The following is an 18632-nucleotide window of genomic DNA, read 5'->3' as shown; positions in this document are numbered from 1 at the left end:
ATAGTTTCTCACGTTATTGGCGAATCCTACGGTGGGATGATGTATGTTGTTTTCGGGTACAATGAGCGGAATGCCATACGCGGAAACGATAGATAATAATATAAATTCTTGTATAGCGTGATAAAATGTGATTATTTATAAATAAATTTCTTAGGATAATTCATATTTACTGCCTTTGAGCATTTTTAATTTGCCGCAACGTATATCATCGATCAATCAATTTTCGAAATGAAAAGAAGCGAATGAATCTAAGCGTGCTTAGATATTCGCGAGCATCTTATTTAGTCGATCGTTTTTTCGAAAATGTAATATCTGTCGAAAGAAATATCGGCTTTCAATAAAAACAGCGTGAAAAGATATTTAACTTGAGCACGTGGTGGAGATGCAGCGTCGCTGCCTCTCGAGGATAGTTTCGAGATAATTTTGATCGCCACGGAGTACTCTGCCTTTTGTTACAGAATAGTTGAAATACACAATATAATTTTATCGCTACTGTTATACATGAGAGCGAGCGATGGAATGACAGGAAATGAGAGTGCACGAAAGTATGAGGTGCGAGCATACGTGGCATATTTAATAAAACTCAATCATCAAGATATATTTGATTGCCACTTTCTTCCGCTCCTTCATTTGTAAAGTCCTATATATATAAATATATATATATATATATATATATATATATATATATATATATATACATATATATTTTTTAGATTCAGTATCATTTAATTTTAATTTAAAGATCTGGTAAAAGTTTATTACACACTATTAATAAAACGATTATTATATAAAATCAAGAAGCATCGAAAGCCATTATGTAAAAATTATTTTTAATATTCTACTTCTAATATATTTCTGGAAAAAAATAGTTCATATCTACATATATAATCATATCTAATCATATATAAGTATGTATATATATATATATATATATATATATATATATACATATATATATATATAAGAGAAAAAGATTATTAATTATTAAAAAATTATTACTATAAGTATATACATTTATATATATAATTATATATATTTACATATTGTTATATAAAGATTATTTTTTCGTGGGCTAGAAATTAAGATATGTTTCCTCTTAAAATAGTTTTTAATATATCATTATGCGGAACGTATGCGCGGCAATACAAAATTATTTTTATTAATTACTTATATTTTCTGCACATTCTTACTTTCTTCGATTAATCGCAAGAATTTTAAGTAGTATTGTAAGAGAAAATATTCGTCATTCTGCCCATTAGATAGACTGTTCAAAGAACATCATTAAGGCTCGACGCGTCCTCATCGCTGCAAAAAAAACAAAAGCCAGTGGCAATGATTTATTGCACCTCCTTTCTATGATCGTAGGATGGATCGCGAACATACTTCTCACAATACTTCAATCCGTGACTTCCGTTATTGCTGTAAGACGCGTACATGGGACTATCCAGTAAGGAAGACCTGTATCTTGGCAGAAAGTATATCGAGGCTTTTGTCAATTCGCCAACCTGAAAAAGAAATAAATTCATTAGAAGAGAAAATAAACGAAATTAAATAATGAAAAATATCAATGTCTTGCGCATTCAATATTGAAAGAAAAATCATAAGGAATAACATATTAAATATATATACATCTCCTATATATTTTATATAGAAGACATTCAAAATTATGGAATGCTTTTTTAATAATTTTTTATTAATAAGCAATAGAAAAAAGGTATTTTCAAGACGATTTTTGCAAAACTTTCAAAATACAAGGGCAAAATAGATAATAAAACTATATGTTAAATTTTAAATGATTTTAATTTAATAGAATTTTAATTATTGATATATAGTTAATTACAAAGATATATAATGAAATTAAAGATTTGGTATAAGATTAGAAATTTACAATAAATAATTTTCCAAGATTAATTACAAATTGATAACATATTTAAAAAACATTTAGGGGCCTATACATATTTCTATTAAATTATATGTATATATACTATTTATATATTTATATATAATTTATATATACCTCTTCAAAAGTTTTCCCAGATTTGAATGCAGTTTCTGGAGCCAATAAGACTTCTTCTTCGGTTCGCTCATAAAATGTTGGATGTTCCTCTAATTCATCTAGTCTTTTCAGCATTTTAGAGTCTACATCATATATTTCTCCAAGCACAAACTGTTTATCCGAAGCATTAACACACATGCAATTTCATAATAATATGTATTATATAAATAAAAGATTAATTCTTAGAAAAAAATTAAAATTCTAAGAATAAAAGTATAAAAAGAGGTCAGAAAAATATACACACAAGGTTTAGTTACAAATAATTTCAAAAAGCTATACGAGCAATAATTAGTTGTTTAAATATAATAAAATAAAATAATACTTTGAAATTTATATAAAAATATTTTTTTTTCTTCAATCAATTTAATTACAATTTTCAGTTGACAAAATTTATACATGATTAAAGAGAAAAAGATTATTAATTAGTGCAAAAACATTTCGTTAAATGTATTTCATTAACAAATATAGTCCATTTGAATAATATTACATATATTTAAGTAAAATTATATATCCATTTGTTGCTCATATTAGCAGTTTTATTAAAAGCATTATTAATATAACAATGGATTTTGAGAGAGAAATTATATGAATTAAATTCTACAATTCTTTCAATTCTCTTACTTTTAATTCTTTATGGATTTTGAATTTTAATACTGTAAGAATTTAATTGATTTCTCAACTCACATTGCCCATGTTGGGTTTTTTCAGCAGAAACGGGATGTTATACTTGGTAGCGATTACCAGAGGATATAAGACTGTTGTCCTGCCAAGGCCCAGAAATTTTGCATAGCCGTTCGCAGTATCCTTAATAAGACTGTGATTCGGCTCGCCTCGTTTTAACGTGCCGTACACGAATACGCGGTGCAACGGACTCTTGAACAGGTTTTCATACATGTCGGAAATCGTGGATGAGTCGCGGAAATTTCACGTGATTTTCAACCGATGTCATCGATAATGTTAATCAACAATATTATTTGTTATCGCACGTTATCTATGCAGCATTTAAGTCTTACGAAACACATATCTCTAACCTAGAACCTTAGAATAAAAATTGCTCGAGTATATTTTAGAATGACACTTCAAAGAGATTGAAATGTCGCGAAAAAATGTAATTAAGAAAATGTCAAAATTCTCTTTAAACTTGCGTTTGGAAAACACACAAAATTATGTCAATAAAAAAAGGAATGATAAAAAATTTGACAATACGCGAGAACAGTCACGTGTAAACTGTCAAGATTATGAAATGTCAACACTAGATGTCAGTAATATCTTAGTTGGCGGGATTATTTATGATTCAATCGAGAGAGAGAATATGTGTGGAACAAAGTACATATATAAAATAATATCTTATATATTTTAAGTATGTATAAAAATATGTGTACGCAAAGTATATAAAATAATATTTTATAATTATATTTCTCATTTTTCAAATTTATTCTTATCATCATTCTTAATTTATATTCATATGTGCAAATTTCACAAACGAGTATAAAAATGATAAATGAAAAAATATACTGAAATTATCATAATTTAATTGAGCAAGTACAACAAAATTATTAATTGTCAATTATTAAATTTATTACAATATAAATAATGCGAAACATAATTTTTCATAAGAAAATTTGTCACGTGTTACTATTATTTATATTTTATGAATAGAAACCGTTCGCGTAATTCACTTATTACCTTGGTAAGCGGCAGATCCAAAATTTTTTCCGATGGAAGAGAATAAAAAGAATCCAATTCCATAATGGCAATATTAAAGAGCACGGTAACGGCGGTGATATGCAGCAACATCTTCACAAAGTGCAAAAATTGAAATGACAGTGTCAGTTCGAGTTCGTTGTCCATCGGATGTAAAGAGAGAGAGAGAGCATGCGTGGCGATAAGATAAAATTTTCGTCCAATAAAATTTTCAAACAATTGCTCTATCGCTGGTCACACCATCCCGCACGACATTATATCCAAAATGACTTTAAAATTTAAATATGAAGATTCTATAGAAAAAATAGAAAAATTAATATAATATACATAGAAAAATTAATATAAATACAATAAAATATTTTCTGTTCTGTGAAATAGGCAGTTTTCATTATATCATAATAATTTTGCACAAATTTGCATCAAAAGAATATTTCACAAGTGTACAAAAATAATTAAAAAGAATAATGATTATACACTGATTCTGCTCCGCAAAGTTTCACTCTCTACCGGTACAAGGTCCTTAAAATCCTCATCTAGAATTATTTGATTCTCTTGTCGTCTGCAACGTAAAAGCTCCTGTAACGTTGTCCAATCTTCATTCTTTGAAATATCATTACCCTAATTATAGAAGAAATGATCTGATCAAACATTGCAAATTTTTTTTATATATATCGAAATTTTTTAAATAATAAATATAAATTACCTCTAAAAATACATATAATAATCCCTTACTGTAATCGTTTAATAACATGTACTTTTGATAATACAGACACGATATCAGTTTCTTCAATGTCTTATTCGTCAAACGGTTGACTAGCCACAAAATATATGATTTTTAGCCATAAGTATTGTAATTCATCGAAAATTTGATGTTAAGATAACAAAAGCGTACAACTTAGACTCAAATGTTGCAATTCCAAATTTCCACTCGTCATTATGGAACCATTTATCGCCATAGTTTCTCTTGTAAATGGATGACTAATATTGTTATCTGAGAATTTTTCAGATATCTGTATAAAAATTATTTTATATTCTTATTTTTATTTCTAATAATTTCTGATTAATAAATCAAATGCTAAAAAAATACTTGAACGGAATAGTCTGATATCGACGAAGAATTCATTTGTGTCTTCATCTTTAACGAGCTGTCACGACGATTCACTGCATTTTGAAAATTATTATGTAATGGATTTTTAAGCAACTTGGAACATATCAAACGTACTTTTCTTAGAATTCTGATTTAAATTCTGACGCTGCCATGTGTGTGTTTTACTTCTCTTCCATTGCTTTGTGACACAAGTTTCTTGAGTAGTTCCGTTATCCAGCTATAATTATAATCTTTCATTTACGACTGAGCAAAATAACACTATGACGAGAGATAATTTATCAACCTTGCTCTCCAACTCGAGAAATCTGCGACGTCGAAGATCGACGACTTCTTCATGGGTCAAAGTGGACCTATTATATTATTAAAGATAGAAGTTTAATCGAAAGTATCTAATTTATAATCGCTTTTGTCACTTTTATTATTAAAAATACATGCAAAGTTCTTGGATTATCAGCAAGGCCCCATCATCTTGTATCTTGTTTCCGGTTAAGACCATGCTTTGTAAGGATCTACAAATATTGGAAAACATTATGTTTCACTAAATGTAAATGCTTTGCCTTGGAGAAAATATAGATGAACATCTCTTGAATTAAAACTATAATAATCAATTATTACCGATTAGTTCGAAGCATCGCAGCGATATACTTGGCGCCGACATCTGTAATATCGTTATCCGCTACATTAAGAGCAATTAATTTTGGATCATTCGGCGAATCCCGGTACTTTAATTCATCCATGATTTTTTGTATACCTTTATCGGATAACTTACACATTTTCAACGATAAATAATGTAAACTAAAAAAACATCAAATTAAATGTTCATCGCAATCGTACATATATATATGCGATTGTATAACGTACTTTCTAGCCGGTGTGCAAAGCAAAAAATAATTCTCTTGCACATTCGGATTGTTGTCTAGATTTAAATCGGTCAGACATTTAATTTCCGTCAACATTTGCGCTATTTGTAAGATGCCGTAAGCATTTATTTGACAATTTGGCAATCTGAGAGAATGTAATTATTATGTATTACATATAAATGTTAAATTACACACGACTCATTTTAAAATTTCTATTACTTGAGCACTGTAATAGTGTTATATTTCTGCAACGTAGTATTCAATGCGTCCAGGATGCAAATCGATACTTCCTGTCGTGTAATACAAAAAAGATGTTATGCGAAAACATACAAATGCGTGAACATACAAATGTTAATATCAATAACTAAATGATAACTAAACATGTTAATATACATATATATTTCTTCATGATATATCTTTGTCATTCTTATCTTTGCATTCCAGTTTTTGTATGTTCTCCATTATTTTAGGATTCTCGAAGGAAATGTAAAAGATCGGACCATCTTCCTCCAATTTGACATCTCCTTCCAATTTGACTCTAAATAAATCACGAATTTAAAGACGTAGAAAAAGTTTTAATAAAAATTAAAATATTTACTTTTCTGGCTCAAACTTCATATATTCTATACCATTCCTTATCTGCAAAACAATATAATATTACAAAATTAATAATATACAAGTCAATATGATAGCATATTTAAAAAGATTTACTAGAAAACTAGGCAACGGCTCTTCATATTCTTCGCAATGTCTTAAAAACTCGGTAATAAAATTTTCTTGAAGCATTATTTCTGATGTGTCACAAGAAATGATATTGATGGAAATCTATATATCACTCTATCTTAATAATTTTAAAAATACTTTTATATGTTGCTTTCTCCTCTGAATAATATTCTAATCTAAAATATATTAACTATTTGTCAAAGGTGTTTTATCTCTCATGGATAGGCGTATTTTTTCTATATATATAATGTCAGTTATCTTTTATTTAACTTTAACCTTTTGCTAGTTTTATTGTAATTTAGGCAGAAACAAATGACAATAAAAATATACAGAAGACAATTCACTTTTTTAATTTAGAACATTAGAAAACGCGTGCAATATATAATTCCTTTTAGTATATAATATATGATCTAAAAAATATATATGTATATAATATATATCATATATGATTAAAAATAATTTTATATATGATTATGAGCAACTATTATCTCTAAATAATTAAAAATAATTTTGTATATGATTAAGGGCAATTATTATCTTTAAATTTGAGTATCATGACTGTTAATCAATCATCATTATCGCCATCGCCACTCTCTCTTATAGCAATATAACAAATATTTAAGTATTAAACTTAGCATATCGATTATATTAGCATGCTTGCCTCCTTTATACACTTCTATATACACACACATATATAAAATATCTTAAAACCGTCAGATATTATCGGATCTCATTAACTGCTAAAATAATCAAGTTTCGAATTATTGTGTTATACTTGTTATAAAAATCTTAAATTCTCAACATTCTTCATGCATTCTTATTTGTTTCCATTCATACAGTGTCATCGCATTAAATCCCTCGATTTTTTACACACGTCGTAAATTCATAGATCTGGCGCCTTTGTCGGGCATCCCCGCTGTGGACGGAATGTAATAATGTAATGCCTAAAAAATATAAGGGTGACTAACCCTCAGTGACTGGGGACACAACTGGGGAAGTGGGGAAAAGCCTTGGAAAGGTATATCAAGCGAACCTTTGTGCGGGTGTGCTGTATGGTGTAATAGGAGGCAGAGAGAGCATCGAATGGCGATAAAGGTCAGCCGTGGGGCTTTCGAGGGATTAAAGTCTGTAATTACGGGACTACAGGGACGATTACCGAAATGATTTGTGTTGATCCTAACGGCGCAAACGACCGCGAAAGCCCTAGGCTCGATCGATGACACATCGTACGAGAAGTGAACAGTTGCGTTAAATCGATAGCGCGACAAGAATACTCAATTGAAGAGAGAAAATTATACATCTCTATGAAAAATAGAGATTTATATTATTTACAAGTATTATATACAAGTCTCACTATTGTATAAAAAATTATTTTATGTCGATCCACAATCAATCCATTATTTTAATGTATTTACATTTTTATTAATACTTTTATTTACATTTTTATTATTGATATATTATCTAATTAAATGAAAGAGCCATGTATTGTTATAATGATTACAAATAATTCAAATAGAGATTAAATATACAATAATAACTGTTAGAATAATGTACGAGATTATATTCCTCGTAGATTATATTCCTCTAAAAAATCTCATTACTTTTATATTAATTTTAAAATATTCTTCGACCGAAAACTTACGTAATAAACATTTATTAGTCTTTTCATTCGTAATTTATCATTCAAATAAAATTGTCCGAATAAAATTCTCTTGCTACACGGCGGTCTGACAAGTTTGCATCTCGTTATAGCGCTCCTCCATCGAACAACGCGCGTTCTTCAGTCGTGCTTCACGCGTCCAGTGAGCCGCACGTGAGGTAGATGATTCGCGTTTCTATACCGAGATTAGACACGATCGGTGATAAATTGTGCGCGTTTTGTCAAAGTAGTGACTTCCAAATCGATCCTGAGTATTAAAATTAAAACATCACTTATCAAAAAATGAGGCATCGGTTTTACTGGGAAATGTTGCTGGATTAAAAGCGGAAGAGGAGTAACAAAATGTAAATTGCACTATTATAACCTTTATCGCAATTTTTTAGCTGTAATAAAATTTTCTAATTTAATTTCTAATCAGTGTTTCGCAATTTTCAACGAAAGAATTGATATATCTCTAGTTGTATTCTAATTATTTTATATGCAAATTCTCCTGCCTCTCTTTCTCTCTCTCTCTCTCTTCTCTCAAATTAATTAATAATATTAGTAATATTGGAGCAAAGTAAATATTAATGATTTCGTTAATTTTTTTCTGAAAGAAATTATTATTACGAATATTTCGACGATAATGCAAAAGATTTACGTCGCGTTAAATTTTTTCTAGAGAGTGTTCCACGCTTCTTTGCATCCACGAGTGCATCCCTCGTCGATTGCATTAATTTACGAGTGTTTACATCACGATGTAAGGGCGCGCCGTAATCGCACATGGATACTATGAATTATGCATCCACATGATTTCGAATTTCTTTCAGGGTCATTTTGATCCTGAACACGAAGAGACAGCTCGCTATATGTTCGCAGTAATTTTACGCGATGCAAAACTGCTAAATTGGTACAAATTACGACATAATATAAACGACACGCTCGTCAATTAAACCATTGTGTCACTTTTAGAAGTTTGTTTCGTGAATATTCATTAACAGATTCTTTTTTCTTTATGTTTTAAAGCGTAGAAGACATTTTTTACAGCGTATTTTCACTTATTTCAAAGATATATTCGATGAATGATGAAAAAATAATAAAATGCAAGTGGGGATTAATTGGTAGTCTTGATTGCGATTTAGAGTAAGTTGTACGTGTGATAAGCAGTTTGATCTTTCTTGTCTGTCAGTGAAATGAGATAGCCATGAAATGTTTCAAATGTCGCTGCATTCGTGCACTCTTTAGGAAATCTTTCTCATTATTTACGTATAATCTAGAACGTGAAAACCATGCACAGTCATTCAGAATGAATATGAGTCCGAAATTGTATAAAAGAGAAATTAAATTGACATAAAATATTTTATTTTATTCAAAGTAAAGAGCATATGAAAACGAAAAAGAAAGAAGAGAGAGAATTATTAATCGCGAGAGAATGTATCTTAAATTTTCAAACTCGGCAATTTTTTTAGCATGACTTTAATCATGCAACTCTATCCATGTCTCCACGATCGCATTTTTTTGCACCGCATATGATAAAGAGCAAAAACACAGAAATATCTTTCGAGATTAAATTGTGTTTCTCCAGATGTTGGTGATGCACTTGGTGCAGCTGGTCGACCGCTTGTTACAGGCGCGTTCACTTGTAAATTCACCTTATTTCTCTTTTTCTCCATACGGAAGGAGGCTGGCTTGCTTTTTTTCTCTGTGTAAGGAATGCGGGCGACTTGTGTCTGGAGAACGACTCGATGAACAAAAGGGGTTCCCCGCGCTTTCTATGTGGGGGACCTTCCGGGCCCTTTCTTTTTGGCTTTCAAGTGGGTCAGAGTTGGATGGACGAAACACGGGACGAAGAAAGAACTTTGGAAAAAGAGTTTTGAGAAAATCAATCGAAAAGAGACATCAGAAAGAGGGACAGGATTAGATAGGATGGAATGTAAAAAAAAATTAAGAAGAATGTAACAAACTCAAAGAGATAGATGGAAGTTATAAGACTTTATGATCCTACTTCTCAATCTTCAAAAAATAAACAATCGTTGAAAGCCTTAATTCATTCAAATTCTATAAAATATGCGACTATAAATTCTACAAGTAACAAAAAATTCGTTTTATTCTCTTTACATTGCGAATTAAAATCGCGGAATAGATTCTCACGGATGTCGCGTCCGCTTTATCAGGAAATCCGCTATTCTGTCTTTGGAGAATTCCTTTTTCAAGAAGTAATGTCACGTACGAACGTGCATTATTTACGAATAATCTGTGAATAGCAATTAAAATGCGTCGCGTGTCATTGCACGTAAATGCACGAGTAGGCCGAACACGTGGCAGCTTAAGAGTAAATAGAAGTCTGAATTAAAGGATACAATAATGACTGTCAGTGGAATCGGTTATTCTTTCTCGAGTGGAAAATTAAAACATTCCAATAAGGAAAAGAAAAAGAAAAAGTCTGAAGAATCTCTTTCTAAAAGAAGACAAAATTTAAAAAAGATGCGAAGAGAAAAAGATTTTAATCTTACAATAATAATTGTGTGATGATGGCTTTTTTCGATCAAACAGGAAAATCTTTCTCTTCTGAAAGAATAGTCTTGTAATTTATGGAAAATTTGACTTCGCGAAATTTTTACACCCTCTTAATATTAAACAATTCTATCTAGTATCGTTCGTCGCGAATTTTTCGCTCTCTCGCAATCAAGTTGAACGGAAGTGTAGTAACCCACAAAAGGACAAGCGGTCAGACCGTTTTACATTCCGTGGGTGTTTTCTCTCGCCTCTCTCCTCTTCCTTGTTTCTCTCCTCCTACTCTTGTCAGCCGCTCTTCTGTGTCTATTGCTCCTATCTTTTCCTTTCTTCCTGGCCTTCCCTCGGCTGGTTCGACCAGCATAGCCAGTCGCTGTGTCATCGAGGCCTGATACATCATAAATATAAATTGGCTGAGCACTCGCGCGTGTGCACGCATAAATAAAACCGCGTAAGTGCGTGCGTGCGTGCATGTGTGTATGCTCCCGGCAACGTTAGGGAATGTTAATGTTTAACCGGCAGCGATGCTCGCCAAAAATGATAAACAAATCGCATCGAGAAGTTTCGCATTAACACGCCCTTCCGTACGTAAACACGAGAATTTAACAGGAGGAGTAGCTGCGAAGTCACGGCAATTTACTGCGAGAAACCGGTTTCTCTTACTAAAAGAATATAATGAGTTAAATCTTAAAGATTCGTTAATTTTATGAAAAAAAAAATATATGATTATTGCTACAAATTTTTGATAAGATTCATATCTTGCTTGCGTGGCTGCAAAATTAGTAACACTTTAAATGGATCAAAATAAGATTGCATAAACATCAAGAGAGCGGAAATAATCTCGATTTCAAAGCAACGCAATGATTAACCGCGTTCGTAGAATCGCTTGTTCTAGTTACACTCCCTGCATTTTGTTCCCCGTCTCGTTTTCTCTCCAGAGAGAGAATCTGAACATATATCTATTTTATTTTAAACACACAGAGCGCAAAAGGAAACAGCTAAAACGAATAGAATCTAATCGTGCTGGCCTTGTGGCCGCCTTCGGCGATTAGTCCGCGTGTTCAAAAATATGCATGGAAATGCGGGCAGCAAATGTGCAACTTCCAGAGGCTCAAGATAAGCTCGTTAATGACGTTTGTATTTATCCGGGAGTGTGCAAAGTGTCATCGCGAATTCGCTCCAGATCCGATAATAGACTTGACGAATAATTTCAATGCGTGTCCAATCTAAATAATATTATGCCAATCATAATTTAAAATTGACATAACGCATACAAGATCTTTCGGAGACATATTCTATTTCGATTGGATTATGTCTTCTGATTAATATTTTATATAATAACATTTTTTTATACATGACACGTTACAACTTTTATACATATATATTTACAAACATAACATATACACATAATTGAAATTATCGATAATTAAACCCAGACGTCACAACGAACGCGTACGCGAGATTTAAAACCGATCAACGACAGTTATCTTAATTGCCAGGTCTTCAATGTGAAAGAACCGTTAGCTCGTTGTCGTCATTCCTTAATTAACCCGTCGTTATGTTAGAACCATAGAAGACTCGCTCTTATCACGCTGGTTCGCTCATAAATAACGTTTCATCGAACTTACAATTGGAAGTAACTCTTTACATGAGATACGTTTCCATACATTTTCTGTTGATTAAGCTGTCAATCATATCGATCAATAAAAATTTCTTTGATTTTTTGTAGATATTACATGTATTTTCTTTATTTTTATACTGGAATCAAATATGTTCTTAATTTTTAAGATTGATATAATAATACAGCTTTATAAAATTATTCATTATTATATTATATGTCGAGATAAATAATAATTAATTTACAATATAACTGGATATTTAATTTCCTGCTGTACTTTACTTGAACATTTCTTTAAGTGTCAAATAATATAATCAGCTGGCATATTTGACTTATTTTGATTATTATATAATATGTATTATTCATTGCAATATTAATTACATTCTCGCTAAATTTTCTGATAATTACAAATCTCTCAATCATCTCTCATTCAGTACAGCTTCAGAACCAATCGATTGTTTGAAAACAAAGCAAGACTCGCGATAAATCACTAAAATCGATGGACTAAATGAGATGTGGTGAAACTAAAAAGGAGAAGAGAAAATGAATTTCTCTTTCTTTTTCTTTCTCTCTCTTCTTGCAGACTGGATCCCAAAAAGGGTGAGAAGAGGGAGAATGAAAACAAGAGATGCGAGATGCAAGGAAGCACCTGTCTAACAGCTGCCTCGCATATGGCATTACACTCGCGAGATTATGTAAGGAGAGTATATATACGTTTTGTTTTGAGATGCTGCGGGCAAAGGCTTTCAAAATAATTCAGATCCGCGTAATAATCGACAGATTTTTTAAATCTTCTCTCGCGGGGATAATATTTTTCTTTTAAAATTTGAGTAAAATACTTTCTTCCACGTCGTTTAATATCCTTACAATTTAGCGACAGATTAAAATTATGTCTTGAATGTGAAAAATCATGCGATTTTGTCAAGTATATTTGTGCCCATTCACAAAGGATTATATAATATATTTAATCCTATTGTGACCGCATTTGTGTGTGGGTGGCATCTGAATTTCTCATTTAACTCACGCATCTTCGCGGAATGCAATATCCTCCCTCCTTCTTTCCAGTCGCACAGACGCTCCGACTATTAGTCATCCGCCAATGGGTCCTCTGTCCGGTAACTCATGGTCGAAAAACCATAAGTCAACGGAGAATACTAATAATTTCCTTGTAAGTCTAAATCCCAGCGTCTGCGCTCGATTTCACCGCGATAATAAATCTGTCTTCTCCCTCTCCTTGCAAATAAAAAAATATTTAACTAAAGCGCGCGCAGTAACACACTCATCTCGTTGTTGAAAAGTATATAACAAATAATGACAATTAAAATAATAATGAGTTAGAAAGAAAATAATAATGAGCCGCGCTCTTCTATGCTGTCGAGATTTCGATACAAATTTAAGTACTAATTCATGACGGTAGCTCTTGCGTTCTTGGAGAAAGGGGTCTGTGCATGGGGTATCGTATTATGAGAAGGCGTGGCAGAGCTACATAACAATATATGAAGCCGGCAATTAAAATGAAAGGGAAAAAACGCGCAGCTGCCCATTTATTCGCGCAGTCTGCCCACGTGTCCAATGGGATTTATCTCTTCGTCCGCTCGAATCTTATCGAATCCATAGATTGTCAATTTAACTATGGCTCATTAATTCCCGATCATGCGCAAGAACAGATCGTCGAAGGCTATCGAAACAAAGAGCTAAATGTGACAAAAAATCTTTTAAATGGAAGCGATAATCTTCTCTCTTGGCGACGCAATGGCCACACAAATGAAACACGATTAATTATTCTTAATTAATGATCAAGCATCTGAGAAAGCAGAAAATTGCCGGCATTTCTTGCATTGTTATTTGAATAATTTACCATAAAATAAATTCGCGATCATCAAACGAAAGAAAAATAAATTATTAAAAACAAATATATCTAATTGTAAGAAAAAACATTTTCTTAAGATTCTCATAATAAGTCAACGTCGTCTCTTGTCAGAAAGATTTCATTATTGTATTCAAGAGAGCGTAAATATAAACAGTGATTAGGGTGTGATCCTAAGTAAACACATTTTCTGAAGTGGTTGCGAGTCACAGGCAAGAAGTGACAAAAGCAAAAGTGATAAGTGCGATAAATTTCTCTAATCTTATACAATGATACTGCTATAAAATTTACTTAATCTACTTATTTAACTTTCATAAAAATTAAAAAAAAATCTTAAATTATTTTATATTATTTTTGGAGACATCTCTAAATTCGAAAATGTATTTCAAATCTGAAGATTATGTATCTATTATGTATTGTTCCAAATATTGAAAAAACGTACAATCGAGTTATTAACATATTTTTTTCGAGATGCGCATCTTAGCTTGTTGATTTGCCGGTAAGATCAAAGTGATGCTCTTCAATTGACGGTAAGAGGACGAGGGCGATTAAGTTTGCGGGTTTGAAGAGCACTGAGAATCTTGAGAGAGCAGTCTCAAGCAGCACGTATAGTGTAAAAGTGAAAAGGCGCCGCCCTCACAAACACGTCGAAAAGACCGAAGCTATTCCAGACTGAAAGATAAGATGAAGCACTTTGGATTACTCCACTTTTAATGTATCATTTTTCTTTTCATAGAAATTTATCATCATAGGTGACTTAAAATACTTGATGATGTTTCATCCATTATGATAAAATTATTAAGAAATTTTTGTTTCTTTTTTTTAAATTCTTCTTCACAGGCCTTGCATATATTGAGAAAAAATTTTAGGATCGATAAATTTTTAGATTTAATTAAAATTCCAAATTAAAAACGTGATTTTAATTTACATAATTTTAGCCATAAAGATTACACGCGAGATATTTCCAAAAAGAAAGATCACTATCTTCGGAAAGGAAGCACAAGAATCAGATTCCAGAGTCAATCACCGATGAAATGTTAGTGTTCGTTCAAAGATTCCACTCAAACGAATGCCGCGTCAGATCCACGGATCGATTGATTTCAATGCCCGGCGAGGGATATCTCGTGCCCTTTCACGATTCCCATGAAATCACCGAATAAAGAGTTAGAACTGTGTTAGTCGTTATGCCGTAATCCGAGATTTGTGTATTCTACGTTTCGGTTTTGCGACCTCTCTTTTAATATTCATGCTCGAGCAAAGAGAACCTCGAATAACACCAACGCGCGTTTCCTCGAAATACATGTGAAAGGCATTTATTCTACTGCCAGCCCGACCAAATCCCCGAACTCGCTCATTAAACATCTCTCAATCTCACTAGAGAGCAGAAACGTGTTTGCATTAATTGCAAAAGAATTATCAAGAAATTTTCTTATCAATTCTTGCTTGCCAATTGTATCAATAATTATAAATTAACATTTTCTAATGCAATTTTTAAGAAAATTTTCTAGTGCCAGTTGTAAGAAATTTAATACACGTTATTTTTCAGCGATCGAGCAATTTAAGAATGTAATGGCATAAAGCGAAGGAACAATCGATCGGCAGTATGTGTTATGTGATAGTCACTGGACGTAGTCTGCTATGGACGCTCTTGTCTCTGGCAGCATTGATGGCGGTTTTATCGGGCCTCATCACTCCCAGATGGCTCGTGGGACCACCGACAATTAAGGATACGAGTAAATATCTTCTTCTCAACTAGATATCCGCGTGCGTGGATGCGACATCGGAATTCCCGTTGTATATTTATATATAAAGATGATAACGTTCATCACAAATAAAGTATCTCCCCATTTCATGTTAATAGATGTGCGTTATCGTAAGATACACCTACGCTCTATTATTTGCTTGTTTGAAAATTTCAGAAAACGGCACGGAACTGTATACACCGACAGTCGGGATCTTTAATCGTTGCACGAGATTATTCGGCAAGATGCATTGCGCTAATTTTAACGTGGACGGTTTCGCGACGGATTCCAACATCTTTCCGGGATGCTGGAAGGCTTCCCTGTTTTTCTTGTCCGCGGGCCTGGCTGTGATGTCGGTGACCGTGATGGCTGCTTTACTCGGATGCTGCGTACAGAGCATTGGCCGTAAGAGCATCTTCAATCTGGCGGGAGTGGCACAGGCCGTTGCCGGTAATGTTGTCCTTCGAGAGAGGAGGATTGATATGATGAGATGATGAAGCTCTGATATTAAGCTTCTTAGCTCGAAAAGCGAAATAATCTTATAAATGATGAGCGATATCTTAGGTATCTTATATGAGAAAAAGTATTATTTTTTTATATACAATGGGATCAGAAAATTTCTTGAATACGTTTAAAATATTGATAATTTCTAAACAAAATTTGTAATTTAATTTTTCTTCCTTTTTTTCAAAACGCATTAGTTCATTCTTTCATTCAATATAAAAATCGCCAGTCTTTTCTCAACATTGCTGACAATAAGAGTAATGCAAATTTTTAAAAGGCAACGATCGCTCTTTGTGTAGTTGACTATTCCACGTGCGTTTTAATATTAATTTATGTAATCCAGCCTTTAGCCTAGCAATGGCTTAAAATATTGATAATTTCTAAACAAAATTTGTAATTTAATTTTTCTTTCTTTTTTTCAAAACGCATTAGTTCATTCTTTCATTCAATATAAAAATCGCCAGTCTTTTCTCAACATTGCTGACAATAACAGTAATGCAAATTTTTAAAAGGCAATGACTGCTCTTTGTATAGCTGACTATTCCACGTGCCTTTAGCCTGACAATGGCATCTCGAGCATCAGTCTTTCCATTGTAACGAAAGATTGTGTCTGGAATAATCAACGAATATACACAAATTTTAAAAAACGATGTTTACTTTGCCAATAAGTCTAACAAATCAGATAATCGGAAAATGTATCCTTGTAATGCGTGCTTATAAAATAAATAAATAAATTAGTGTATCGCGCTCTAGTTTAGTGCATATTTTTTATTTTCACAGGAATATTGTACCTTTTCGGGATGATCTTATACCCCGCCGGTTGGGGTGCCGAGAGGGTGCAGAGGATCTGTGGTTCTGAAGCTGACGCTTTTTATCTTGCTAACTGCAGTCTTGGTAAATCTAAAACATCGATATATTTATTACTAAAAATTTTTAAAAATGCAAGTCCAATTTTGATTTCGGATTTTTATTATTCTTTTTAAAATATTTGCAATTCCTCTTGAAATAATTATGATGCACAGATGTAGTGTCCTACCCAGTGAGAAATGTTGATCGAATCGACATCAATTCAACATCGATTCGACAAATCATTTATCGAATCGATTGTTGATGTCGAATCGATCGAATTAATGTAGATTCGACCAACATTTCTCACTGGGTATTCGAAAAAAAATCAAATTTATATAGATCCCTGCTCTCAAAGTAAATCAAATTAAATTAATCTTAGTCACAATAATTTTGGAAGATTCTAAAAAAATAATTTCTTTAGGTTGGGCTTTTTATAGCGCAGCGATCGGCGTCGCTCTCACTTTTGTCTGCGCCGCTTTTAGCGGACAGGCGGAGAAGTCGACGGCCAGCGACAAGGTCCAAGACAAAATGAACGAAGGAAAAACTCTAATATGCTTAGCCTGAACGCGCAAATAAAATCAGCAAGAGGTCCAATCTCGCCAATGGATATTCTCGATATAAAGCGTCGAAAAGAAATTCTTGGAGAATTTAAAAAAAATATCCACCTCGTTGTGTTCACTGCATAACAGAACAAGGATAACTTTTTTTATCGAACGGAATTATACAATCAGAATAATTAATTGTGCGAGACTAGAAAGGATGAATATTTACAGAATGATATGATAGAATATTAAATGTATGTACTTACAGTCTTCCCACAACTGCCACAATTTATATAGATGCTGCAATGTTTTTGCAGAGAATTCCTATTTTATATTTTATAAAGTAAGCCATTTTATCATTTATAAATGTTCCGTTTTGTTTACTCGATGTAAAGAGAATAAATGTATTATCGTAATGAGAGATAATATATTTAACAGTATGATTTATCTTATAAGCACACATGCAACACACATTCACACGCACAGACACACACACACGCATCTGCTCAATTAATTTTTCATGTTCTTCCAACAAGTTTGATTGATAAATAATGGAATTTATTTGTTTCATTATTATTTTTCAACAGATTATTTGAAATTCGATCGAACATATAATTTAAATAGATACATGTACATAAAAAATTATCGGCTTGTATGTCAATCGATTATATACACATGTATAAATAATGAAGGCACCAAGGGAATCAACAATTAATAATGTACATGAGCGAATTTATACAAAATTTTCGAAAAAGAATATAATTGACAATGATAGGAAAATATAACGGGAGCAAATAACGAAGAGAAATTATACAACTCGTGTGTAACAACGCGCGATGTAATTACTTAAAGTATGAGTGTTATTTGGTTGATGACTTGCCGCTTAAAACCGCTGACCATTGATCG

The 18632-nt window shown here is 32.3% G+C and overlaps 3 protein-coding genes across 3 annotated transcripts; 1 reads left to right on the top strand and 2 right to left on the bottom strand.

Annotated features, from left to right (window-relative positions):
* Positions 1-1053: 1053 nt before the first annotated feature.
* LOC105254835 lies at positions 1054-4910 on the bottom strand. Its single transcript, XM_025411711.1, is given in 10 exon segments — positions 1054-1505; positions 2018-2167; positions 2741-2929; positions 3743-3870; positions 3873-3984; positions 3986-4122; positions 4237-4378; positions 4464-4573; positions 4653-4770; positions 4848-4910. Coding segments are annotated over 10 exon segments (1302 nt in total). The 5' UTR covers positions 4896-4910; the 3' UTR covers positions 1054-1337.
* Positions 4911-5091: 181 nt separating this feature from the next.
* Positions 5092-6231, bottom strand: LOC112638987 (leucine-rich repeat-containing protein 71-like). Its single transcript, XM_025411689.1, is given in 6 exon segments — positions 5092-5218; positions 5300-5377; positions 5484-5663; positions 5730-5873; positions 5948-6018; positions 6166-6231. Coding segments are annotated over 6 exon segments (666 nt in total).
* A 2017-nt stretch (positions 6232-8248) lies between these two features.
* On the top strand, positions 8249-18248 carry LOC105254581 (LHFPL tetraspan subfamily member 2 protein). The gene is made up of 5 exons (XM_011263350.2): positions 8249-8455; positions 15636-15822; positions 16009-16281; positions 17116-17229; positions 17606-18248. The coding sequence occupies exons 2-5, from the start codon at positions 15693-15695 to the stop codon at positions 17746-17748; spliced, it is 660 nt and encodes a 219-aa protein (XP_011261652.1). The 5' UTR covers positions 8249-8455; positions 15636-15692; the 3' UTR covers positions 17749-18248.
* The last annotated feature ends 384 nt before the right edge of the window (positions 18249-18632 follow it).

Source organism: Camponotus floridanus, unplaced genomic scaffold, assembly GCF_003227725.1.
Source record: "Camponotus floridanus strain SB8 unplaced genomic scaffold, Cflo_v7.5 scaffold42, whole genome shotgun sequence".
Taxonomy (NCBI): Eukaryota; Metazoa; Arthropoda; class Insecta; order Hymenoptera; family Formicidae; genus Camponotus; species Camponotus floridanus.
This window is presented reverse-complemented; position numbering and strand designations above follow the sequence as displayed.